Source organism: Polistes canadensis, unplaced genomic scaffold (assembly GCF_001313835.1).
Source record: "Polistes canadensis isolate GaletaPanama2010 unplaced genomic scaffold, ASM131383v1 scaffold_32, whole genome shotgun sequence".
Classification (NCBI taxonomy): domain Eukaryota; kingdom Metazoa; phylum Arthropoda; class Insecta; order Hymenoptera; family Vespidae; genus Polistes; species Polistes canadensis.
In genome coordinates this window covers 554299-582218 of record NW_014569579.1, presented here as the reverse complement: position 1 = coordinate 582218, position 27920 = coordinate 554299, and the positions used below count along the sequence as shown (strand labels likewise).

Below are 27920 nucleotides of genomic sequence, written 5' to 3'. Positions count from 1 at the left end.
TATATAGAAAAAATTAAATTAATGATATATATATATATTATTTACAAAATTTGATAGATATATTGTATTAATTTTCTATTATAAAAAATTTGTTTTATAACTTAATTAATTAATATTAATATTAAATAAATTTAACAAAATAATCCTTCCTAAGAATGAAAAAAGATTTTATTGTGTTGAAGAGAAAATAAATGTTCTGGCTGATTTCTATTAGGATGAGGGGGGAGGGGAGAACAAACTTGAGGAAATAATCTCCCCTTTGTCAAATTCTTTTTATCTTCTCGAAAGAAGATAAAATCGTTATTTGAATGATCGATCTCTTCCATTCCACCTCGTAGAAATATCCTATATCTTGAATATTAACACGTCGGCTAACTCATGCATTTCACGCGCGATGCACACTCGAAGTTCCTCGCACGTCCACTATTCGTACGTGATTCTAATGTGCGCTTTCCGTACATGGACGTAATCATTATCGTAGAGACGCATGTTCGAATATCTTGACACAAAACGAATTATTATTGTACAGGGTCAGTCAACAACAGCGATAGAAAATTTCATGGAATGGTAATCGAAGAAACATGGAATTTTTAATACTTTTCATATAAAAAAAAAGAAAGTATAAGAGTAAATAAAAGTATATTTAGAACAAATAAATACGAAGAAAAGAAATGAACGAATATTAATTTAAATATTAGATCGCGTCTTGAAAGTTTCTTATTTTTTTCTTATTAGCATGTTTTTTACATGCATAATATTTTTTATTTTATGTTATTTTACTGACAATGAGTTAATATATACGATCCATTCTAGAGATAAAAGTATAATCGATCAGAATATATATATATATAATTCAATAAAATAACATAATATAAAATATTACGTATGTAAAACCTATTAAGAAAAAATAAAAAACTTTTGAAACGACCCAATACTTTTAGTAAGCGAGCGTTTGTCGTCGATAAAAGTGGAATCTTTAAAATTCTTTTATCTTCTTTATTTTTTTTTTTTTTTATATAACTAAAGCGTAAGCCTCGACACATTACATTCAGATTATCCCACCTCTCGTGGAAGTTGTTGCTATCCATGCTTTCGAGGGATTCCGTTTTAAGTAGCTCTCAGTTCTCAAACTGGATCCATTGAAAGAGAAAAAGAGAAAAAAAGAAAAGAAGAAGTAGCAGTCAACACGATCAGTAACGACGGCCACCCACCTTATGACCACGCAGACGACTCTCTCAAATCGTACGGGAATTCTCTTCCCAATGAGCAAAGTTATCGGTGCATTGAAAGCTTCTCGGTAGTCGTACGGTGGTCCGCTATCTTTTCTCCGAGTACTTTTCACGCGTGACATCGTCACATCGTCGTCAATGTAAGTACTTACGTACAACGCTACCTTTCCAACCTTTTACACACAGCTCTTTAAACGGTTCTTCCCTTCAGTTTGGATACTTACGCGTGATATCCCAAAGTTTATGCGTTTTTCTGAACGAACTTGAACTTCTTCGGCAAAAGCGTTCTTTTTATTATTTTCTTTTTACTTCTTCTTCTTCTTCTTTTTCTTCTTTCTTTCACTCGCAAAATTACTTTTAATACTTCAATGCGCTCCTTTTAAACCCATAATTAAATAAGTTTTTATATATAATAACATATTTTTTATTGAATTATAATAACTTCATTGAAATCTAACATAAAATTTCTAACGTAAGTGTCGAATTTCAAAGTCATTCAATGTGGTTTTTTATATTAAGATATTGTGTATATCTCTATTTAAATTCCAATGATTCTATTTGAATCTAATTTATAATATCTAATCATCGAATTGTTTACATCTATAATAAATGAATAAATTCTTGGTTAACATATCGTGTATCTATTTTCAATTTCAATGTCTTTATTTTAATCTAATTTATCATCTCTAATCGAATTGAATTTATTATATCCATAATTAATAAATTCTGTAGGAACCAGTTATGTTTAAAGTTCCAATAATGTAATTCAAATGATATTCACAATTTTTAATCATCGAATATATTCAAATTATTGTTTGAATTATTAATACATTTATAAGTTGGTGCTGTGTTATATTATATTACTTTTTACGTAAGCATATTTAACCTGTTAACTGGGTATGACGAAATATTTCGTCAAACACGAATTACTATTGCAATGGACACAACGAGATATTTTTCGTCATAGAATGATGATATTATTTATAATTATGAAAAATAAATTACCCAATGTGAAAAACGAGTTAAACAAATGTTTATTTCCCGGTTAACAGGTTAATTACAAAGTGTTATCAGTATTAACTAACAATCGCTAAAGAATAAGAATGATGTGTATAGTAAAGGTATTCGAGAGAAGATTCGAGAAGATACAGAAACGAGAAGCAACCACTGGATTCTCCGACACGCCTGACTTCCGGTGGCGATAGTAAATGTACGGCTGACCGGATTTCAGACTCGTTCCTCTTCGTCCCCAACGGCCACCTCGATATTCTCGTCCCGTTCAAGCTGTCGCTCGTAACGAAAGACCATAGAATATATACTTCTTCTGCTACTGTAGGGACCGTCGATCTTCCTAAGCTGATAACTATAGAAAGAGGATAAAACTTTGATGACTATATATATATACTTTTACCACGATATCGTACGATATTGTTCTCTACTCGATAAGAAAATTATTTTTTTTTAACTGTAAAATTGATTAGTTACTCATCGTGTAATGTATCACGTCAGCAAAAATTACTATCGCCGAGAATTGATTGTATATTCCTCTATTAATTAAAAAAAGACAAATTTATTAGTAAACCTTGACACACAATTCTATTCGTTATAAATTTATTTAAAAATTTTCACATGTTTATTTTTATTATCTTTTTATTTTATTATTTTCTGTAAAATGTGTGACACGGTTACATATATTCTTATAGATCTTACTCATCGTTATTTATTATTATCATCTTACAAACGTCCTTTTAAAAAGACCCTTATAAAAGCTTTAAATGAAGTATGCAAGTAACAATTGAGTTAAAAGTTCATTTATTTGTACAATATATATATCTAGCAATAGTCTGCATGATTTGAAAATTATTATACTAGTATAACCGTGAGAAGGATCTTATTCTTGTCCAGTGAGGTTGTCCATGCTTATAGGAGGAACACGCCGCGTGAGAAATGGCGAAGAAAGACGATGACGGTCACAAAACGCATAAACGCCAATCTCGATAGTACTCAATGTGTCCAGTCATAATATCCAGGATGGTGATTCTCATAATTCTTCTTGTTGGTTGCGCAACTCGAGGATCGAAATGTCGTCCCGACACTTCCTCTATGTTATTTACATACAAACGCATACACACATACACACGCACACAATAACCATCTATATAGATTTAAAACTGCATATATATTTACATATATACGAATACATATATGTATATACGCTTAAATACGTTTATCTATATACATATACGAATATATACACCCGTTCATATACATACATTTATACGTACTCGATCGTTTTGGAATCTCATTAGTGGGATTATTGAAAGGATTACGGAACCAAGATATAAAGGAGCAAATGTTTACAAGGTTTCAACTCGTTTCCTTCCGCCGAAGTAAAACGACTCTCAGGTTTGCGCCACGAACGGCCTTGGGAGATCATGGTCGATGAGTCAACGCGAGTTTGACCGTGGGATCGGTTCTTAAGTTTCTTCATTATCACCTTACAAACGCGTTCTTATGCTAGTCGTCGTCTTCGTCTTCGTCTTCGTCTTAGTCTTCGTTTATCATGACAAAACGAGATGCTGATTCTACGTGTCATTGCATTTGAAATTTTAGACTTACTTAGAACATCCTTTCGGTTCTTATAATTATACAATCGTTTTGGATTTTTATTTCTTTTTTATCATACTTCGTGGATAGAAAACTTTACAAAATCTATAATTAAATGCGAACTTACTTTTTTAAATATATTATGTGTAATATTATAATCTAAATAATTTTCACACACACACAGATATCAAAATAAATTATAAAATTAAATATTTGCAATTTTTTTAACTCTCATTAGTCCGTTTTGTATAATTACAGGTAAAAATGTAATATTTGTTTAAATATTGTTATTGTCTCCAGTTTGCGTAAACTTGAAGAAACTTTCATTGACTTATATACAACTATGATAATGTTAATTTAGATCAGTGATAGAGATCGATTAGTTATGTTCTTAATTACATGAAAGATCCTTCAAACAAAGAGATACTTTTGATATGTGGAACACATAGTATGTATACCGTGAACGGTTATGCCTGAATGAAGTTATCGTGGGAAGAATTCTCATTGCAGCATCAATCTGAAAGAATATAATTAGCATCGATTTGCATTGCCTCGTTCCCGATATACGCAATTTAAAACGTATATTACTGCATCATAAATCAATTAATATCAACGATCTCTCGGTTATGAAAATTCATCGTCGCATTTAGAACTTATTACAAAAGCTTATTAGAGTCAACAATTATTATCTGTATTTAATTATCTTGCTCTTGATATATGAACTTATTTCCGATTCATTTAAATTACAGAATCGCTGATTTTAAATTCACGTCGAGTACACATACTTCTAGTATGTGTTTTATATTTTATAAATATTATTTATAGCTTATTATATATTTTTCTTCCTATACGAGCTTGTTTTACAATTAGAAATGAAACTACTTTAATTACAGAATAATTAGCCTTAAACACGTGTCAAATGTTTATTTATTTATCTTTAAATATCTTCTATTATCTTTCTTTTACTACAAATTTATTTTAAATATAAAACAATTTCGATTACACAGTAATCGATTATTAAAGCTATTGAAATCCATACCGGTTAAAATTTTCTGTCTACTTTATTGAGTATTACAAGTCATAAGAACTTAAGAATAGCTTTTTCCAGAATTGATAGAACTTCTCTCTCTCTCTCTCTCTCTTTATTCTGTGAAGAATCACCAATATTCTACATCTCGCATCAAAGCAATCGAAAGAATCTTTAAGAGCGTTGGTTTCCTCATAAAACACGTGCAACTGACTACACGTCACCTTGAAATCGAGACCCGCATTATGCAGGTCATCGCTACTTGGCCCTGTATATGTTTACGAAACGTTTTCTCACCCACATATTTGTGCATACACGCGTTAGATTTAAATCTTGTCAATCTTTTTCTTGCTTTTACGTATTCTAGTATCTACTCATGATAATACCAAAAACAAATTCTTACATGAAATTCTATTTTACGAAAAAATTGGATCAGGAATTAAAAAACAATTAGCGACAATATCTTATTTTTTGTTTTGTTCAATAGAAAAACTCACTCAAAATGTTTTTAATATATTTTTTATATTTTCTAATTTTTTTACTTTAGATGATATAAAAATATTTTTTCTAACCGAAAAAAGGTTTACCAAAATATATAAATATAATTTTTAATTGTATTATAATACATTTTATCGTAACTTTAAAAAAAAAACAACAATAACATATTATCACATTAAAAATAATTCACAACAATTGAATACATTTAATTTAATTTAATTTTATATAAACGGTTCCCAACCATAAATTTGAACCAGGTACTACAATAAACCTAGCCGATAAATTCTATTCAAGTCGATGATAATCACGGTTAAAGGTCGAAGGGTTCATAAGCAAGGGTCAGATCAGAGGGCATCGGCGTTAGCTTTGGGTGAGCTTCCGTTGAAGGGTCACGTTGCAACGAGCGCAGTCTGTAGCGAAATGACGCCTGGAATGCAGGGAATGTGCAACAGGCTTCTCGACGAGCGCTCTGGGTACGGTCATTCGTGCCAAATACCTTCGAGGGCCCAATCCCTCTTCGAGTTTGCCGTTTCGCCAACGGTCGTTCGATTCAACGACGATACATGATCATCCTCTTCGTCATCGTCGCGTTTACTGGTTGATTGGTACGCCTCTTCGAGAATACCAGAACGACGTTATAGAGGGTGAAATTTTATGTTGACTGATCCTCTCGACAAACCAAACGGTCCCATTCGATCTTGTCGTATTTCGAATCGATCGAAGTCCATTATTGCCCATTATTGGAATTCGCTTGGAGTATGCTAAATAACGTGATTCGATTTTCTATTTTGTTCTTTCGGTTCTTTCAGTTTCTTTTTTCTTTTTTATAAATTAGTTTCATAAATTTCATTAGAAACTTAATTATTTGCCATTAAGAAGATTTTAAATTAACATTCAATTTAATAAAAAGTATTTTTTACAATGAAAGAGGAAAAATATATTCGTATAATTTGTAAAAAAATTAAATTCAAATATTAAATATATAAGAGACAAATATACGTCTTATTGTTAGTGTGTTATAAATACGGTGTTAGGACTGTTAAGCATGAGGATTGGCATACGTGTCTCGTTTCAAATCGACGCACTGTTGATTCGTCAGCATTGCCGTACTAATTACGCGTGTCTGGCCCGGGATACCGGTTCGAAGTTAACAATGGCCGTTTCCCATTCAGTGGACGCATTTGGCGAAGCGGCCAACGGTATGGGGTTTTAACCGAATGGTCAAACATTTTGTATGTGTCGAGAAAAAGAGAGAGAAATGGAAACAGCAGGTGCACAATAAAAGTGTATATATGTGTATATCCGTGTGTGTTCATTAACAACCATACAACAAATAAAGAGAGAGAAAGAGAGAGAGAGAGAGAATAAGCCACCGGTCATTTCGCATAAAAGAAGACAACAATAAACGTTCTTCTCGTTGCGGCACTGAAACGAAGCTAATTAACGTTTCCCTTGGAAACGGAGTTCCAGACGGCGCCATCTCGAATACCAACACATAGATCTTGTATTTTTGTCGGAATTATTTTTTTTCTTTCGGGATATAAAAAAAAAGGTGACCAACTTAAATACGTTTATTGATCCTTAATCTGTTAAATATTTTAAAAAGAGGTCATCAATGGCTGATAGTATATGATATATTTCATTTTAAATCATATGTGGTATATGGTATTATTAACATTTAATTTTGATTACTTCAAATTCTCTTTTATCCATTTATTAATATATTGCATGTTATTTTATATATATTTTTCTGTTTATAATAATTTATAATAATATAATACAGATCAATGTAACACCAAACTAAGAAATATATCCGACTAGTCAATATTTTTTATTTCTGTTACTTTCTTATGTTAAATTGCTGACACATATGTTTCATTTTTTTGTTTTAAAAAATATCGTAAAATACATTAGATCGACCTATTGATTTTATCTACGTATGATCTACACATCGCTATTAGATCATCGACGAGAGTGTGAATCAATGAAACAAATATGATTCATCCTATTCGACTCATTCGATCGTAAAAGTTACGTACAGACAATTTTGTAATTGCATTTCTTATAATAATTTAAAGTCGACATACCATTTTATCGGATCGTATTTAATCTATTGTAATTAAGTTTTGACATAATCGTAAGGAATTTCTTAAAGAAACAAGATCAACCTTGTTGCAGTGAAGTGTTGTTAATCGAGAAAAATTTATAAAGAACAGCATTTATCGTTCGATTGAAAGGAAAAGAATAATTAAAGAGGTAATTTTTTATAAAATAATATAATATTTAGATTTTCGTTTTCAATAAGCAAAATAAAACTATACTTAACAAACGTAATAAGAAACCCCGAAAAAATGTTTTTCTGCAGCAACACAAAAATTATATCCTATGAATGAAAAACTCACGTGCGTGTTACCCTTGAGACGTATCGAGTGACACACGTAGACGTACTCAGAAAGAAAAGAAGAAGAGTTCTACGTTACTAATAAGCCGTTCTGCTTTGTGCTTATTTAAAAACACTTAATTTTGCTTTTAGTTATAAGATCTAGTTCTAATTGTTCGATCATTGTTACCTTTGAAAATGAATAAAAGAAATAGTAATAAAAATTCTTATCTTGATATTAATAATCAATTACTTATGCAAATAATAGAATATTTCTTCTACATTATTTCGTATATAATGTAGAAAGAGGAAACTTTATTAACAATTATTACGAATGAAAGAATATAGATTATTGATATCGTCAATAGAGGCATTTTATATTTCATTAAGCAGGAATTAATGAATGATCAATGTACATATAAATATTAATGATAAATGATTTTAAATGCAATATGAATATGACATTAATAAAAAATATATATATTTCATGTGCGTATTTATATTTACGTATAATTTTATTTGACATCGAATATAGATCCAAATATACGTTCATATAAAATCACATAAATAATAAATAAATTCTTATATATGTAAAAAAAAAAAATATATATATATATATATATACGTTCATATAAAATCACATAAATAATAAATAAATTCTTAAATTTATTTTTTAACAGCATATAATAAATATAAATAATAGTACACTATATAATAAAAAATCAAAATCAATTTTTTAAATTCACTGCCATAAATACAATAGGATTTCGATTAACCGGTTCAGGTTTATCCGGTGTCTCAATTAACCGAGCTCTTTGTTATCGAAGTTTCGTTTACCCGTTATCTTATATTTGTTAACAAATATTCGAGTAAAGTCGAGATATACAATAGAGACCTTGATTTATCCGTATCGTTTGTCCACCAATCACGTTAGTTAATTTAGGTTTTATTGCATTTATATATGTATTTATATCTATTCACGTAAAATTATAAAGAAATAATTATTAATTAATTAAATTATAATTTTATTTACAGAATGACGAAATGATCGCGAGCCTGCCGATAAATAGCGGCGGCAGTGGAGGGCCGGTGAGTCGCGTGGGTCGTGGACTAACCCTTCACAGATCCAACTCAAGTTTAGAACTACCTCACAGTCCTGATCCCGCCTCTCGGGTCCCGGAGACACCCCTCAGACGGGAATATGGATCTCATGGTGAGTTTCAACTGCTTCTTATTTTTCTGCTTTTTTTTTATCTGTTTTGTTGCCTCTCACAAAGAACATAGTTTATATGTAAAAAGTATCTGAACAACTGAATTCCAAGATATTAGAAATTAATTTTTTTCTCTTTTTATTTTTTTTATAATGAAAGCTTTATTATTAAACGGCATCATAAAACTTGTTCTTATTTAATGGTATTAAGCACCAACTATTTAAAAAATGTATTTTAAATATAAAAAGTAAAGTATTAATAAAAAAAAATAAAATGTAGAAAAATTCCAAAAGTTAAGTTTGCTTTTGGAACATTTTGTATATGACACATTTGATGTCAAATTATTCAGAAAAATAGTAGAAATATTATATATTAGTTATTAAATGAAATGTACATGTATGATTATTATGAACAGGTAGCATCGACGTAGTAGCTGCCCAAACAGTCACAGTCAATGATAATATCCTTGCGATGCTACAAGATTTTCGACCGACGGATCAAAGAAGTCCAATAAACGTGGATTATCTGAGACGTGTTCAAGATACTCAGTCGGCGCAGGACACTGACGAGGTCTGTGGACCAACTGGTGGTGGTTCCAGTCCGAAATTACGATTAAAGTTGAACAGATTTTGGGGTGGTAAATCACCTCGTGCTATGGAAGAAACTTGTGGTAGTCCAGTCGTATCGGCTGATGTCGAAGAGCGACATCGTAGGCGAGCATTTGCTCATTACGATTGCCAATCGCTCACGGCTAATCTCGGTTACGCTGCTAAGCTACGAGGTATACTTTTAGCGAGAAGAAGAAACACGGCAACCGGTGCTTCGGCTGCTAGCGCTTTACGAGCTTCTACTCCAGACGAGACTCCTGAAGAAGATGCTGGAGATGGAAAAGGTAAGAGAAAATATCTCTTTTCATTTTATATGTATATGTTATATACATATAATATATATTAATTAATTATATATTAATTAATTTTATAATAAATAAAAATCAATAAAATCTATTGGGTTAACAGGCAACGACCTTTTGGAATCGTGTCCTTTCTTCCGAAATGAGATTGGAGGTGAAGGCGAACGTGAAGTTGGCCTTACTCGTTGCCCACACGTAAATGGAGTTCACAGGCCGGCGTTATCCTATGGTGTCTCGGTTTTGGAACCTTTACCAAGTGAAACATTATGGAAACACACGTGTCCAGTACAAAAACGGCCACTTCCAATCGAAAGCGTCGATGAGGGTGCTCATTACTATCGAAAATACTTCTTAGGTAATTAATTCAATGCTTAATCGCTTGAAATAATTTTTATTAATATAATTAATAATAATGAATGCCTTTGTATACAGATATTATTTTTATGTAAAAATTATAGTATTATTTATATTCTCACATAATTGCAACTTATACTTTTAATAACATTATCATATATGTATTATTTATTTTCTTGTCAATATGTTATATAATTAATGTATTTCTTGTTTTCCTACAAATTTGTAGGTCGAGAACATCAAAATTGGTTTGGTATGGATGAACAATTAGGTCCAGTGGCCATTAGTATCCGTAAAGACGTTAATCAATATCGAATAATCGTAAGAACGTCAGAACTATTAACCTTACGTGGTTCGGTCCCTGAAGAAGCATTAGGTATAAGGCTCCAAGGTAGAGTACCAACGAGAGAACTTTTGGAGTTAGTCGCACCGGAAGTACAATTAGGCTGTCTCAGACTTGGAACCGCTGCCGCCGAAGAAGCTGTTGCAAGATTGGATGAACAGGGTCTTTCTAGCAGATACAAGGTCGGCGTGCTTTACTGTAGATCAGGTCAAAGGACGGAAGAAGAGATGTACAATAATCAGCATGCTGGACCAGCATTTCTCGAATTTCTCGATACAATCGGTAAGCATAATATATTTTCTCTTTTTCGTTTATAGTTTTAATAAATCGATTATTTATTAAACAAAAATCATTTAAGAATAATCTATTATATTTTATTATTTTGTCTGATTTTTATATGTTTGTTGTCTTCTTACTCTCCCTTTTATGAGTTCGAGTCACTTCTCTGCGAATACCTTCTAACATACTTATTCAATATTACCAAAAAGTTACCGCTTCTCTGGACTCAACAAGTACACGGTTTTTGTCTCTTGTTTTTCCGGATGGGAGTCACCCCATCCATGTTACGTACTATGCCCACGTTACTTGATTTTAGTGATCGATCGGGAACTAATAATCCAACATAGCTAGGCCGTTGACTGTTTTATTATCTTATCATTGTTTTTTGATTGCATAGACGAGCAAAAAATAACGATAAATCTTTATATCCTAAAATTTTTAAATTCTTCTTTAACAAAATGTCGATGAGGAGGTTTAAAAATAAAAAGATAATAAATGAGGAACAATCGACGCCCCACATAAATTCTTGGAAAAGTCCTCAACGATTAAGCGACACTATCGTAGGGAGAAAAAGTCGATTACGTGTTCGAAACTCGAACGATGCAAGAAGTTACTCTAGCGCAGGTGTCGTCGCTGGATTTCCAAGAATTTGTCTAAACTAAACGGACGATCGAATGATAATTCCTTAAAGAGGAGTTCTTTAAAGGAGATCTCTCTAATAGAACATCTTACTTGCTTTAAGCTGTAATAAATACATTCTTTATATATTTACACACAAAAAGAATTATACTAATTATTAAATAAATGTTAACATAAAAATCCATATTGTAGTATTAGTGTTTATATCAGAAAATTCATAAAAAAGCTAGGTCTTACATGAAATAACTGAGCGTTTTAGGGAAAGCATAGAAAAAGATTTTTACTATACACTTAAACTAGTTGTATTAGGAAATAACTAGGTAAAATATGAATTCACGAGAGGCGAGTAGTTAAAGAATGAGATTTAAATTTGATCCATCTTTAATGTCTGCTTTTCTTTTTATAACAATGCTTATTTCACACATAAATTAACGGATTTTATACAGTAATCTGTATATAAACGGTAATATATATAATATTTATAGAAAAACTATATTTACATTGTACATATATATGTTGTAATTTTGTTATTATATGTATTCTATTTGAAGATTAAAACTCTCCAGATTAATTATATTATAAATCTATCCATATTGAATATAATATTGCTAATGTATAATGATAGGCCAAAGAATAAGACTGCGAGGATTCGAAGGTTACAAAGCTGGTTTGGATACTAGAACAGACTCAACGGGTACTCATGCAGTAGCTGCTACTCATCGGGGAGCGGAAGTTACGTTTCACGTGTCGACTATGTTACCCTTCACACCGAATAACCGGCAGCAGCTGTTAAGGAAGAGACATATTGGGAACGACATAGTGACAATAGTCTTCCAGGTAAGAATAAGAAATAATAGAGAAAGAAAGAAAGATCTAAAATCAACAATAGTGACGAAATATATTATATATCCGAGTTTAAATATATAAACCACAGTGAATAATCAACGTTTGGTCTGCAAATGAGAATAAAATATAAAACTTACAAGAATTACATCTTTTTTATTTTTTTAAGAAAATAATTAGAGAGTATATAAAATAAAGTTATAATATATATGTTACCGTGTGTGAAAGACTGATAGAAAATGATAATTAGAGATTATATAATGTAATTATATGTTTTATATAATTGTTCTAATTGGTAACCTCTGAATTAACTGTTTTACATCTACCTTAACTAATATTTCTGTTAAATCGGTTTTAATGTACAAATATTTTTCAGATTTCAATAATAACTTTTTACAATACAGAGATATTTATGTACGATAATTTATACTATCTCTTTTTTCTTCCGTTCTTTCTTGTTTTGTTTTTTCTTTCTCATTACTGTTATTTTTCTATATAGTTTTCCTGTTTCTAATTCTTTCAACGTTGTTCTCAGGAACCGGGAGCTCTACCGTTCAGTCCCCGAAGAATACGTTCACAATTCCAGCACGTGTTTATAGTCGTAAAAGCCATTAATCCTTGCACGGACAATACGCAGTATAGCGTAGCTGTTTCCAGAAGCAAAGAGGTACCTATTTTTGGACCACCTGTTCCACCAGGAGCGACATTTACAAAGGGGAAAGCTTTTGCGGATTTCATTCTTGCGAAAGTAATTAATGCCGAGAATGCAGCACACAGGTAATACAAGAATTTATTGTAAGTAACTAACGTTTTCGATCTTATTAAATAACTCGAATCAAAAACGTTTGTCTTTTTGTAGATCAGAAAAGTTTGCCACAATGGCGACAAGAACGAGACAGGAATATTTGAAAGATTTGGCAACTAATTATTCTTCTGCGACGGTAGTCGACACTGGTCAAAAGTTTTGTAAGTTTTATGTTATATTAAAATAATTGTTATAAATATTTATATTATATATCACATTTATGATATGATAATAAATGTAAATATTTATACTATTAAATATTTATACGATAAAATATTTATATTTCATAAAATATTTAATAATTACTTTTTTTAAATAGAATTGTTACTTATTCTCCTTTTTTTAATTTTATTTTTAACAGCGATGCTGTCCTTCAGCAGTAAAAAGAAGACAAATGTTAGACCAAGATTATCTTGTGATGCATCTCAGCGCGGTGCGATTTGTTGGCAGGTCATTCTTGAAGATAGCAATCAAAACACCGATTGCTATCTTGGAATAAGCATTGATACTATCGTACTGATCGAAGAACATTCGCGACAAATCGTCTTTGTGACTCCTTGCGTCAGCGTTCTTGGCTGGCATGCTCAGACCAATAGGTGAGTTTACTTGAAACTTTCTAATAGCACTGCAGGCGCAAATTTTATCATTATCAGAGAAAATCGTAGAAACGTTAAATATATTTTTATTTGAATACTTTCTTAATATCATATAATCTCATATATGTGGGTATTTTTTAATAAACAATTAATTTTACACCAAAACATTAATTATTAATTCATATCCGAAAATATGATGTTTATTTATATATTCTGTATAATATAATATAATTATACTAGTAAAAGTTATTACAAATTTCACATTATTTTAAATAATATGATTAAATTGGATAAATTAGTTTATCGAAAGAATTAACTTAACTAAATTTAAATAAAAGTATTACATGATAATCTTTTTTTAAACATAATGTCTTAATAATTGAATGAAAAAAATACAAATTATAAACTGATTAATTTATCTTTTCTTAGTTCGGATTAATATTTTTAAATTAGACAAAAATATTGTGCAATTTATTAAACGAATCCAATAATTAATTCTCTAATTCAAATTGGCCATTATAATATTGGAACTAATTAATTTGCATTAATTTGCAGCCTAAGATTGTATTATCATCAAGGCGAATGCATAACGATCCATGTACGCGGCGATTATGGTGAACGCGATGAATTGATGGAAATAGTTGCACGATTACGAGCGGTGACGCAAGGTGCACCAGCATCTGAACTTTCCCTCAAAAGAAACAACGTCGGACAATTAGGTTTTCACGTACAACCAGACGGTGTGGTGACTCAAGTCGAAGCTATGGGACTTTCATGGCAAGCTGGTCTTCGACAGGGCTCGAGACTCGTCGAAATTTGTAAGGTTGCTGTATCAACGTTGAGCCATGATCAAATGATTGATCTTTTAAAAACCAGTGCTCAAGTTACTGTCACTGTAATTCCACCCACGAACGAAGGCAATCCCAGAAGGTACATTTTTTGGAAACACGTTGAAAATGTGTTCGTTTCATTATAAATAATATATTATTATTATTATATTTGCTTTAACGCGCGAATAATTCTGTCCTTTTTGTTATTACGAAAATTATTCAAGAAGTGGACAGAATTTGTTATTATTTTGACAAATAATTGCTTTACCGTTAGAACTTGGAACGCACAATGTTTCTTTTTTTATCAAATAAAAAAGAATTTCTTGTTCAAACAAATAAGCATATCTTATTAGAATAAAGGAAAAAATGTTGAGTCATTTTAATAAATGACTATATTAAATATTTAAAAATACTTACACACACACACACACGTACACGCACGTATTAATACGTTTCTTAGCATTCTCGTCTTGCCAATCACGATTAGTTAATTTATCTTTTAACAAAAAAAGTACTAATAACTTGAAATGTCATGAGGACGAAGTAAATTAATTTGCTTTTTATTTGCAAACATAGAGGGTGCCCGTTACAAAATTGTCAGCATCTTTCGAACAATTACGAAGGTGATTATGAAAACGTAACCAACCCGGACAACACGCCGACTCAACAAATTGCCATGTCACATCAAAAACGATACGATCGATCTTTTAGTCCGCCTAGATCTAGCAATAGTTCAGGATACGGAACTGGATCGAGTTCGAGATCGTTTAATGATCCCAGGTTTCCATTAGAAGGTACAATGACTAGCAGTAGCAGTGGACACAGCAGTACCGATGATCGTTGGTGAGTAAAACGTAAGAAGATAATTAATAGATCTTTATCGAATTTTTTATTTCATATTTGATGTCCTTTTAGGTACGAATTATGGGAACCACAGGATCAAGATAATAATGTACATCGTACGGATGGCACACCGCCACCACCATTACCAGCAAGACAGAATTATCAAGCTCACACTCCGAACAAAGCAATACCAGGACAAAAGAAAGAGAAAGAAAGTCATTATGCAAGTAGCAAACAATTTACTGACAATTCAAAACATCATAATCACGATCACTACGCCAAGGAAAGTAGCTACGTTTCGGCTAAAGTTATCCAAGAAAATGCGAGGCACGAGAATTATCAAAGACATTTGGATAACGCTCATCGGAATCAAGATCACGTAACGTCGAATTACGTAAAGTTACAGAAAGAGAAGTTCGAAATCAAACAAGAGAATCTCTATGCCTCACAAAGAGATCTCCTGAAGAACGATTATCAGCATCACTCTACTCATCAAAAACTTAGTGCTTCCAATTCCTTACCATTGGCTCAAAACGCTAATTATAGTCTTCCCAAATCTGCCAGTAACAATAATCTTATTCGATACAACGAATTCGATCAGACAGGTCCTAAATACGAGTACGAAAGTAAACCGGATAGAACCTCGAAGTATGAGATACAAGAAGAAAAATTTTCGGACCGAAACACGAATAAGTTTGATCAGGAAACGCGTAGCGATATACGTAACGATATACGTAACGATATACGTAATGAGAAACGTGCCACGACAGGTTACGAATACTCAGAAGATTCCTATGAAAAAAGAAACAGCAAATACGATATAGAAATCACCAAATACGATTTGGAAGTGATACAACAGAACAACGATAGAAAACATAATAATAACGAAAATAACGATCACATTCGAGAACCAATTAGATACGAAATGCCTCATGAATTTAAAGTTGGTGAGAAAGTAACTTGTTTGAAAACGACTATGTCTGAGCGACCAGTTCCACACAAGGTCAATGTCGAATATAGACAGACAAAGGACTTTGCTGTAAGTCTTCCACCAGAAGTTAGGATTCCTGAAAGCAATTCTACCGAAGTGACAACTTTACCCAGTGAAGACGAACTATCTAATGGTTCAGGAAGCATCTCACCGAGATTAAGAAGAGCAAACAAACATAGAGCTGGTAATTTAACACCTTCGAGTGGTAGCTCGAGAAATCAAAGTCCTCGTCCGAAACCAGGTGTTAGAAATTCTCATCGAAATTCAGCTAATCTCACTTCGAGTACATTACAAGAAGATCTAATGAAACTGATCAATCCTGATTACATAGCTGATGATAGTCAGCTAACGAATAATAATATATCGAATAGCATTATGAGCGCTAATCAAAATTCCAATAAGATAAATAACAATATGCTGGAAATTCAGAACAGATGTAGATCCAGAGAGAATCTTTGCGGTAACAGTGCTTCTACGTTAAGCGTTCTACCTGCTAATGGACAGGATAATGGTAATAATGGTTCGGAAGTTATTTTGACTATGGCTAGACCAGCCACTGTTATCTCTAATGCTAGCACGGCGTCTAGTCCAGCACCAAGCGAAAACAAATTATCCAAGGAGGAAAGGTACGATTAAATTCGTCTCTTAATTCATTTTAGACTTAAATATAAATCATAGCATTAATATAAAATGAAATCTAATTAAAATCATTAATAATTATTTGTTATTAAAATAACAAATTAATATTTACATTTTCAATTAACGCAGATTATCACCGCGCGTTACAAAATCACCACATTCGATGTCAAAGCCTATAAACAACTTAACTTCCATTAAAGATACGAAGGCGCACGTAGATGGCGATGTAGATTGTTGGCAGAATCATCATGTAGATCCAAATAATAAAACATCGAAACAACATCCTCAGGAATGGACAGACGATAGGATTATTGATGGCTGTAATATCATTGCGTGAGTATAGATGATCGTGATCATAATGAAAAAACTATTTCGAAAAAAACGCGTTAATAATATTATTGAAATTTTTTTTACAGAAATTCTGTCTCCGACTTGCAATCTCATCTCTCGACTCTCGAATTGAGAGTAGCTAGGGAAACACGACGTCGTCTCTCTTTAGAAGACGAAGTTCGTCGTTTGAGAGATGAAAATCGACGCTTGCAGGATGAAAGTCATGCAGCTGCTCAACAACTTCGCCGCTTCACCGAATGGTTTTTCCAAACGATAGATCATCAGTAAAAAAAAATATATATGAAGTCTAATTATACTATTATATTTACTATTGATGAAATTAATGGTGATAATCTTCCAAGTCTCGTTAGATTGAGACTAAATCGGATCTAAAGACAAAATTCCAAAAGCTCGATCATATTTTTTTTTTTCTCAATATATATGTGGTTTCTTTTCATATTGTAATCGTTAAGCTCAATTTAGAAAGAGCATAATAATCGATCTTAAGTGCAGTATTAACATTGTCCTATTTGGACCAACTACATCGATATTCAAAACCTTCATTTAGTTCATATATATATATAAGTATATATACACACACACACAACACAAGCAAACTTATAAATATGCTTATATACATACGAATATAAGGAGAAAAATATTCCAACGTACATATTTAAAAAAAAAAAGTTACTAGATCAGGGAGAAGAAGAATCTTTTGAATATCGTGTCAGAAGAATTTCCCACCTGCATGTACCATATTAGACTCGTTAGATTATCTTAGTATGTGTAAGATATTATTCGTTACCACCATGTTGTACTTGGAGAAAATATTGCCTAAGTATGTTCTTAATATATTTAACAAAGGGAATATTACATTGAAAAATTAAAAACGAGAGAAAAAAAAAGATAATAAAAATGATCAGCAAGAATTTCAAATAAAAAAGAAGAAGAAGCAGAAGAAGAATAGAGTGCGTTGATTAGAAATGGTAAGTACTTTTGTTTGAAGACATTATAGTAACCATGTAAGTGTTTAAAGGGCGACCAAAAGACCAAATATTCCTAGTGTACTAAGGATTTACCGTATAATGCAACTGTAATTTATTACATATTTTATATACCCTTACATTTTAACATAAAACACGTATTCAATAAATACGCAAATTATAAAGAATGTAATCATCATCGAGTGGAATGTTACGAGATCATTCCAAAATTTTTTTTTGATCCCTGTGTGAACATTCTATAACCATCGTGATTAGATGTAAAATCTTATGATACGATTTCTTTGTAACGTACGGAGACGAGGTTCGTCGAAAAAAGTAATCTATATAAGTCAGCGAATAAAAATCAATACTTGTTCGAAAAAACAGTGTTTTCTTTTGTTTTTCTAATAGCATGTCTATATAATTGAGTACAGTAAGTATGCAGTGTCTCAACGAAATATGTGTCTTCTGAATTATTCAGAAATCTATTTATTTTTTTTTAAGAACGCTGAGATGTGTAAATTTTTGTCATAAGCTCACACATTTTACGCTAAACTTTTCATTTGCAAATGTTCAACATGTGTATCGCTAATCTTAATGCAGTGATAAAATATCTACTCACAATCAATAGTACATCAAACATATTTACAGTATGTTTTTGTAGTACAGTAGAGCCTTAATTAATCGATAAGCGTTTATCCGACGTCCGAAGTTATTGGATATCCGTTGTCTTATGTTTGTTAACAAACGTTCAAATCAAATCGAGATATATAATAGATCTTGATTTATCCGCATCATTTATCCCCGATTACGCTAGTTAAATCAAGGTGTCCTATTGTACTTTGTATCCGGTATAATCTTTGGCGGCATTTTTCAACTTCTAATACTAGAAAATACTTTAAAGTAAAAAACTCGTCTGATAAAAACAATAAATTTTAACGTAATAATAAAGCTTAACAAATAGCTTAACCCTTCCTTGATAATTTATTTCCTTAGCACACGTTGTTTGAAAACGTAAAAAATTGAATTTTTATATAAGCAATTCAATTGGATAGAACAGTCGCGCGAAAATCTATAAAAATTAAACGAAGACAGACTTTTTGTTTTGTTGCGGTTTTTTAATTTATTTTTACAATATCTCTAATAAAATATTCCAATTTATAATTCGTCAGCATTTCATAAAATATATATTGAGAGATACTTATTTAAAAGAATATACTAGATAAAAATTGAAATGTATAATAATAATAATAATAATAATAATATGTATGTTTATCCGGATTCACAGTTAGGAATAGAATTTATTCATTCACTCACATTCTTTTCATTACTTACACACTATAGTAATCATATATAATAATACATACACGATGATCATATACATTTTTAAAATATCAAATTTAGCTAAAAATTATACATATATATGAAAAAATATTATCTAACAAGAGCTGCGTCATTTTTTTATTTTTTCTAGGATTTCTTTTTCTTGAATTAAATTATAAAATATTCTGTTTAGCATCGTTTTCGATTATTTTATCATTATTTTATGAGGAATATAATGGAAAATAGTGCATTTTTATTATAGAATGTATCAAGTTTCTTCCTTATAATGTAAATAACGTATTTTGTGTTGCATAAGTTTCTCAGATGATGCATAATAAGCGACAAAATTCATTTAAAATTTTGCAGTCCTCATTTAACGCATTTCATATAAAACATTATTGTTTAATAATTTTTTAATTGTATTTAATATTGACTAAGTAGCTAGATATTTAAATCGATAAATGAAGAAATCATTATAATGGCTTATATAAGTATTTCATTAAAATCAATCAGTTTCATATCTCAATACTTCGCTTTTCAATTAAATTATATTGTAATTAATATCAACCAGTTTAATATATTTAAACTGATAACTATGTATAGAAAGATTTATTATAATTAAGATAAGATAATAAATTCTTATTTTCATCATTTATCAATTCACTTATCTAATAGCTTACTTTCGAATAATTGAATTAACAGGTGTATCTTATATCGATAGATTAATACTTATCGTGTTTGATTAATAAAGTAAAACATTTATTCTTTTACTTTATTGGTTGTTATAATGTCCTTATATTTTATTTTTCTTTCAATCATTATTATGTTCTTCATTATTGTCATACGATGGTACCTAAAGAATAGTATTGTTTGATAAAATTATGCAACACTGATTCATTTATCAGTAAATTATTTACCTTTTCAATTGATCTTTTTCAACACATAAAAAATCCTATATAGAACAAAATCGATCGATAAAACTTTAAACAAGACTTTAGAACAATCGCTAGTTTATTTAAAGAAATGCAAAATATTAAGAAAAATAATTCATTTAGAAAAGTAGGGAAAAAATTGAACAAATAAATAATAATAGTTAAAGTAATTTTTTTATTAATTAATTTAACGTTAACAATCGATTACATATATTCGATTCAAGCTCAGAAAATGTTAAAATATTGATATTTAATAGGATTTTTAAATAAAGAAAAGAAGAAATAAAACAAGACGATAAAAGTTGTACGAAGTGATTTTATTTATTAATTATGTTAATAAAAATTTATTTTATGTCTCATTCAAACTAGACTGTTAAAATAACACATTTTAAAGTCTTTTATATGTACGCGTGGCTTTCACTCCTGAATTACTCTCCGTTAAATGCTGAAAATGTCATAACAATGATTATTGTTTATCTTATTCTTATCATTAGTCTCAAATTTCATTTAATAATTTCATACACACATAATTTTAGATGGATTAGAATAAAAAATAAAAAGAAAGGATATACAATAGTACATTGGTATATATATACCAAGTTTTTATCATTTTAATAAAATTATATTTTTCTAAAAATAAAATGTTATTCTGCAATAACATTTATATCAATTAAAAAATTTAATAATCCTGTGCATAAGAATTATGAAGCGATATCAATTACTTAAAATTTACAGTGGAAACAGGTATGAATACTTTGACTCACTGTATATGTATATTAGATGTTATAATAGAATACTCACAACGGTCATGTGGGTATCCGTAAATTTATAATTTCGAATGCTTTTCACTCCTGAAGCCAATTTAGTTTCAGTCACAAATCCATCACCATCTTGAGTAGTAAAACTCTGAAAGATAAATTCGACGATTTATTAATTGTTTATTTCATTTATTTTCAGCGTTATAAATAAAACCTAAGAGAGATCACACGAACTATATCTTTTTCTATATGTATTTATACTACTTTAAAATAAATAAAGGAATATACATATATATATATATATATGTACACAAGTTTAAATAACTACGACACAACACTAATATAAGTTCTTCCATTTGGTAATTCTTTTCCAAATGATACAAAAAAATATAAGATTATCAAACTACATCGAAATAAACCAAAAAAAAAAACAATAGATGAAAATGAAGAAGATGAGACCGACCTTGAGAGTACCATTAAAAGATGGCATGTTTTCTTCGTATTCCTCTCCTAACTTAAAAGTTGTTACAGCAGTTTTACCATTACTCTCAATACCGACAACCCATTGGTCTCCATTCTGAGAGATTTCAATGATCGGTGTAGTGTTCAAAAAAGGTTTCGCCGTTTCATATTGTCCAATTGCTTGGAGATATTCCTCGAAATTTTCTCCGGAAACGTATTGATATCTTCCAGTGACTTGCACCATTTTCTTCGATTTTATCTCTTTTTTAACTTTCTTCTTTTTCTTACACTTCTTTCTCTTCGAAAGATCGAAGTGATTCTCTTCTCTGTTGCGGGTTGATGGTCACGTTAGCAATAAGACGTCGAGATTGACCATCCGCTGCTTTTATAACGACTCTTATGCGAGGGGGGATCGATTCCTTGTGTCTTTATCACTCGCTCGATCATTCTCTCTCTTTTTGTCGATCATGTCTACTCTATCCATACTATATACATCTATGCATATACACACATATACATATACATACGTGCGTCAACGAATGCATACATACATGCACACATATCAGACTAAGTTGTTCAATCTATAATGATCTGGCAGAAAGGGTATTCCGTGGATTACCATCGATAGAGACTAAACTTTGGATCAATACTTATCGTTAATGACAAAATTCATCTATATATTATTTTGTTCCTTTCTTTATTTTTATTTCAAATGAAAAATTTCCTTATATACATATATCGATTTTTTTTTTTAGTTTACTTTATTTTATTTTTAATTATGCAAAACTTCCGTTTGTCTTTTTTCATCTATAATTCGAATCCACACATAGATACAAAGATTGATTTTGTAATCACTAAAATCATGAAAAATTGATCCTCGATTTTTTCATGATTTTAACGACTTTAACGATTTTACAAGAGTTCGTCGGTCTCACTAATTTAACTAACTACTTTAACTAGGCAATTAACGTAGTGCATTAGCAAATTGGACCAACGAGTTGAGATTGACGTACCATTCTCTCATAGAAAATGCTTTCGAAGTATGTCTCCTGTTGGACTATTGTTATCTTTCGTAATTTGTTGCGATATTCTTATCAGATATTACAAGAATAATTTGAAATATTAAAGATATTAGTAAAATATAAAAAATTTTTTTCCAAACGATGAGGATTGTTGTCAGATTAAAACAAAAAAGTAAACAAATAACAGCATAGTAAGACGCACATTTGCCACACTATACGAAAGTATTTAACTCTTATAGATTTTATTTCTGACCAATCGTGTTCCCTATCATATCTCTGCTGTCTGTGATTTTAATAAAACCATTCCCCCTTAGAGGAAAAGAGAAAGTGAGAAAGAGAGAGAGATGATTGTTGGTATATGCATGAATTCGAGTTGACGTTCGCACTTAATGGACACGCAACCATATGTATATATATATATATATATATATATATACATAAGTCCACCCCTTAATGTTATACAAAAATAGTCATCGTTTAGTCAGAAAAATAAATTTTTCGTTAGGTAAAAAGTATCATTCACTTATCAATATTTTTCCTTCATCTTAAACAAGAAATATTACAAATTAAAAATTCATACTATTTAATTGAGATAGATGACAAAAATATAAGAATTGTGTTTTTTCCTATCTATCTTAACGTAAATTCCCATCGTCTTTTATACATATCGTGATTCGAAGCGCGATAATTAGTCTACAAGTGTAATAAGAATTTTAAAATATCATAACAAAGATATTAACGTAGAGTGATCGAGAGATTCGAATAACTTTTAAAATATTAAGATCATAAAAATATCGTCAGGGAAAGAAATCTATTTGATTAGAATAGATTTCTTTTTTTTTTTATCTCAAGGTAGGGAACAATATAATACGGTGGCACTCGAGGCTATGACGTCGGGTCTTCCAAGCCATAAGTACGGCCTTGAATTGACAACTAATTGCCAGTGATGACCATACATCAAAGACCTAGACGATCGGCAGTCACGTGATCTTCCGTTTCATGGGATGAATGAGCTTATTCCCATTAAGGAACCGTATGAAGCTCACGTACGAGGCATACGTACAGACGTGTTGAACACACCTACAAAATCCTTCGAAGTGACCCGACGGCCAATTGAATTTGTTGCAAGTCTTCCCCTTTTGTTGATCGCGGTCCGCGGCATGATCGATATACAACGGCATTTTAAAAGCACCGTTTGATAAGCGAATGATACTTTGCAGTACCGTGAATTTGCGGAAGTTGGCACTTGTACCGACGTGTATCCCGATTGCCGTGATGGCGATTGGACGACGATCGCAGGGGGACTCTTAATGCTCGATCGTCGAGAAAGCGCGTTTGCTTTAGAAAGCGACTGTAATGAGATATAAGAACCTTCCTTCACTTTAATTTTTCCTTTTTTCCATAAAAAAAAAAAAAAAAAATAAATAAATCGAAGACGTTTTATGGACATAGAAATACATATATACAATCTTACTTCATAATCATGATTTTGTGCGAACATCTATTTTGAGATTAAAAATATGATCGAAACTGATAACATCAGATAAATTGTAATCATCAGTTATTGTTACGATAGCGCATTGACAATAATCTACTTATATAATACTGAAATTTACCAAACACCGGACTTTGTTCTCCGGTATATTATAAAACGGTGATTATTTAAACGATAAAATAATAACGAATGGATGTTAAATAAGAATGAATTGACGACCAATGAGAAAATGATAACAATCGAATGTTGTAATAGTAACAGCTTTATTTGCTCTTTTGCAAAAAATCAAAGATTTCTCCTTTGGTATATTTTTAATGGGCTATCGACCAAACTTCGTTTTGGCTTGATTTATGTTTAACTTATGTTAGTTTTGCATTTGATTGACTATGCGCTACAAGCTTTTCAATAGCTAAAGCTATCAATTACGCTCTGTGTGTCATGTTTGTGTGTGTGTGTATATTAGGTAAGTAAGTAAACAAATTATACAATTATTTTCTACACCTTTTGTAAAAATAAACAAATATAAAATATAATATGCAATTTCATAGATGCATATCTTCGTTGAAAACATGTGTATCTATTGATTAAATCAATAATTCTGTTTACAATAAAAAATGTATAGGTGCGTCTGTATGTGTGCTCATCTATATAAATTAGTAATAAATATTTATATCTTAAATCTGAAGTTATAACGCAAAGTGGAATGGAACGTGTGCTGCTAGCTTCCATTCATTTACACATTCTTTTGTACATTATTAAAGTAACGTAGGCAGTTGAGAATATCATTAATCTTAAGTAAGTACATTGTGTTTCTGTGCACATTTTTTATCGACAAATTACAATCTGCATAAACAAAATAAAAGAGGTATAAAAGCTCCTATCGCTACAAAGACAGGTAACATTACAGAAGAATCATCAATGGAATACGGGTCTGGAGTTCTAGGTCCGCTCGTATGCCTACTTCGAACTGTTGATTCTTCTTCATCCTCCTGTATATTGGGATATTCCTCAGCTTCTTGAGGAATTGGACCTAATTGAGGAACATCTGAAACATATTACGTCGCAATAAAATTATATTTTCATTTCCCTTTTTTTTGATAGACATAAAAAAATCTATATGAAAATTTACCTTCTGCTTTTCCTTTAATAACTGCAATTGCATTTATTTTAGGATTGTCTCTATAACCCTAAAAGAAAAAATACATGTTTGTTAGGGATATTTACTAAAATTTATCTTTTGAAAGATTTTTAACACGGTAGACAGGCATATTACTTTTATAAATTCAACTCTTATTTTTCCTGCTAATATATCAGATTCTTCATCATTGTATATTAATTTTCCATCTTGCACTTTAAATGGAATATATTCATCGTGTGCGATACCTCTGCCCACTCTTTCAAAAATGTCCAAATCGGTGACTACTGTATGATCTCCATTCAATACCACATCGAACACCTCATAAATGAATGCACACAATTAAATCATTAATTATTAAATATCTTATACTTAGAGTTGTGTCATAAATATGTAAAAAGTAAAGCCTGGGCATACTTTCATGTTTGGTGAATTAAAATAGACTTCGCAAAACTTTAGGATCATGACATATTCTCCATCTTCGCTTATAGGTATATCATATCCAAAAGTACTATGATGATAACGCTCTGTTTGATATAATATTTGATCTATGCTGTTTACACGACCAATGAGTAACTGCTTGCCATAGTCTGAAGCAGTACCGACTTTCCCCATTAAAGGGTCTCTTGCATAACGAATTCCATAACTATCAGAATGCGCTTCACCTCCAGCATTTACTGCATATATCACTTCTAAACAAAATGAATCTAACACACAACTACTCCAAATCACTGCATATAACAAGAATAAATGTAACCTCCATTTAAAAGAACACATTTTCACCCAATTGCTATCATACGAAATAATAACAATTCAACTTTTTAGAAATAACAATATATTCATGACTCTAATTTTTAATTCTTGAAAGAACCTGTATTAAGTTTGTAATCGTTTTTGGCATAAAACTTTTAAAAAACAATTTATATAAGATCATATACAAATGATGGACGAAAATTTGTTAAGACATAATAAACATATAATTTAAATGCCTTTAGAAACTGCAATTATGTGCATATATATATATAATATCTGTCAAATTATACTACAGAAAAATAATTCTATGTTAATTCACATGCACCATCGACAGCTGCTAACGTCCATGATTATTATCTATTATCTAAGTCGTGCATTCATCATTCTTGACATCGTACTGTCGCATACAACGCTATCTATTTAAAAATTTATTAACTTACAAAAATGAATTACCTTTACTTCTATCGATAAGGTAGACACTACGAAATTTGGATTTATCTATCGAGATCATTTCAAATTTAGTTGTGTTACCACCGTAGGAACGCTGAACAGGATCCTTAACAGCAGAAAAAAATAAATAAGTGCTCCTAATTGCATACTATTTGATCAACTTTATTTTATCAAATATTTTTTATTTATCGTTAATTAGTTGAAAATAATTACTACACTTTGAATAATTATGAAATTGCGACGTCATGAGTGGAGATATGTTATACACATGCGCAACCACAAATTCAAGGCGCAAGTACACTTGGAAAAAAATGAAAGTAAAGTTGGTATACCTGCAGGGGTTATATTTAAAGTTGATTTCCAAAGTAACAACCTATAAGGTAGTGAAAAGTAATAAGTTAATCGTTCATAATGTTTAAACAATAGATAAATATTTTCATTTTTTCATTTTTTTCTGTTGTTGCGGTTTTATGCCAACTTTTTTCTGGTGAAGTATATAGAAACTCACAAGTCCCCTTTTTTATCTACCCAGTATCATTCTTGTTACCACTGGGACCACTAGTAGGCGATAGTATGTATTTAACGTGAAGATTGTACAATACTGTCAAAGTATACAGTATTTTACCTACTGTTGTTCACTGGTGGTCCCGGTAGTAACTAAAATGAAACTAGGTAGATAAAAAAGGGGACTTGTGAGTTTCTATGTACTTCTGTATTCTTTGGTGATGTGCATTGTATGTAAACAAAAATAAATTCGTATGATTCTTTATCGCTACACCGTTTGGTAAATATTATGACGTTCTCACAGGCACATCAAACGGAATTAATTGCGCTCGCAGATTTAGCTGGAATTACTGCGACTCCTGGTGTTTTTCGGTAATATTTTTAATATATATTTCTTAACAATTTCGTATAACCTATACAAGTAAAATTTCGTGTTATATTTCTTTTTTTTTGTTTATATATATGTAAATTTATCGAGATCAAATTGAGTAAAAAGAAAACGTATATTAAACTATAATTATATTATCATCGTATATTAGGATTTCAATAGAACTTTTGGCGATGGAAATATCACCGGAAGATATTTACTTCCTTCTTAAACAAATCTGTTCGAAGACGCCCTCTGAATACTCGTCGGCATCTAAAAATTTGGATGCCCAACCCGAGGAGGATGAAAATTCAGAGAAATCTTGATGGTTACCTTCTTTTTTGGTAGATCTTATAGAATTTTTAAATGATTTAAAATG

At 30.8% G+C, this 27920-nt stretch overlaps 3 protein-coding genes across 4 annotated transcripts in view; 1 reads left to right on the top strand and 2 right to left on the bottom strand.

Moving 5' to 3' along the window:
* The window catches only part of LOC106784230 (signal-induced proliferation-associated 1-like protein 1), a 20007-nt gene extending 1283 nt beyond the window's left edge, over positions 1–18724 (top strand). The window contains exons 2-14 of one of the 2 annotated variants that reach the window (XM_014743556.1): positions 8777–8954; positions 9368–9844; positions 9969–10217; positions 10446–10841; positions 12103–12314; positions 12856–13097; positions 13180–13286; positions 13487–13721; positions 14277–14651; positions 15128–15394; positions 15467–17011; positions 17154–17357; positions 17441–18724. In XM_014743556.1, the coding sequence (XP_014599042.1) occupies positions 8786–8954; positions 9368–9844; positions 9969–10217; positions 10446–10841; positions 12103–12314; positions 12856–13097; positions 13180–13286; positions 13487–13721; positions 14277–14651; positions 15128–15394; positions 15467–17011; positions 17154–17357; positions 17441–17642 (4680 nt within the window). In that variant the 5' untranslated portion in view covers positions 8777–8785 and the 3' untranslated portion in view covers positions 17643–18724. Of the gene's footprint in view, positions 1–8776; positions 8955–9367; positions 9845–9968; positions 10218–10445; positions 10842–12102; positions 12315–12855; positions 13098–13179; positions 13287–13486; positions 13722–14276; positions 14652–15127; positions 15395–15466; positions 17012–17153; positions 17358–17440 lie in introns of those variants that run through there. The other variant, XM_014743557.1, reaches the window with a different exon arrangement.
* A 2167-nt stretch (positions 18725–20891) lies between these two features.
* On the bottom strand, positions 20892–22237 carry LOC106784206 (fatty acid-binding protein 9-like). The gene is made up of 3 exons (XM_014743502.1): positions 21817–22237; positions 21397–21501; positions 20892–21040 (listed from the first exon to the last, which is right to left on the bottom strand). The coding sequence occupies exons 1-3, from the start codon at positions 22057–22059 to the stop codon at positions 20984–20986; spliced, it is 405 nt and encodes a 134-aa protein (XP_014598988.1). The 5' UTR covers positions 22060–22237; the 3' UTR covers positions 20892–20983.
* Positions 22238–24576: 2339 nt separating this feature from the next.
* On the bottom strand, positions 24577–26605 carry LOC106784249 (malectin-A). Its single transcript, XM_014743584.1, has 4 exons — positions 25885–26605; positions 25606–25788; positions 25462–25519; positions 24577–25377 (listed from the first exon to the last, which is right to left on the bottom strand). The coding sequence occupies exons 1-4, from the start codon at positions 26242–26244 to the stop codon at positions 25169–25171; spliced, it is 810 nt and encodes a 269-aa protein (XP_014599070.1). The 5' UTR covers positions 26245–26605; the 3' UTR covers positions 24577–25168.
* Positions 26606–27920: the final 1315 nt, after the last annotated feature.

Excerpts from the sequence above, each read along its gene's own strand:
- LOC106784206 (XM_014743502.1), bottom strand. The coding sequence starts at position 22,059 with ATGGTGCAAGTCACTGGAAGATATCAATACGTTTCCGGAGAAAATTTC. Across the intron at positions 21,502-21,816 it reads CTTTTAATGGTACTCTCAAG|AGTTTTACTACTCAAGATGG; the intron begins GTCGGTCTCATC and ends TTTATCTTTCAG. Across the intron at positions 21,041-21,396 it reads CGGATACCCACATGACCGTT|CATTTAACGGAGAGTAATTC; the intron begins GTGAGTATTCTA and ends TGACATTTTCAG.
- LOC106784249 (XM_014743584.1), bottom strand. The coding sequence starts at position 26,244 with ATGTGTTCTTTTAAATGGAGGTTACATTTATTCTTGTTATATGCAGTG. Across the intron at positions 25,789-25,884 it reads TTAATTCACCAAACATGAAA|GTGTTCGATGTGGTATTGAA; the intron begins GTATGCCCAGGC and ends TTCATTTATGAG. Across the intron at positions 25,378-25,461 it reads TATTAAAGGAAAAGCAGAAG|ATGTTCCTCAATTAGGTCCA; the intron begins GTAAATTTTCAT and ends AATATGTTTCAG.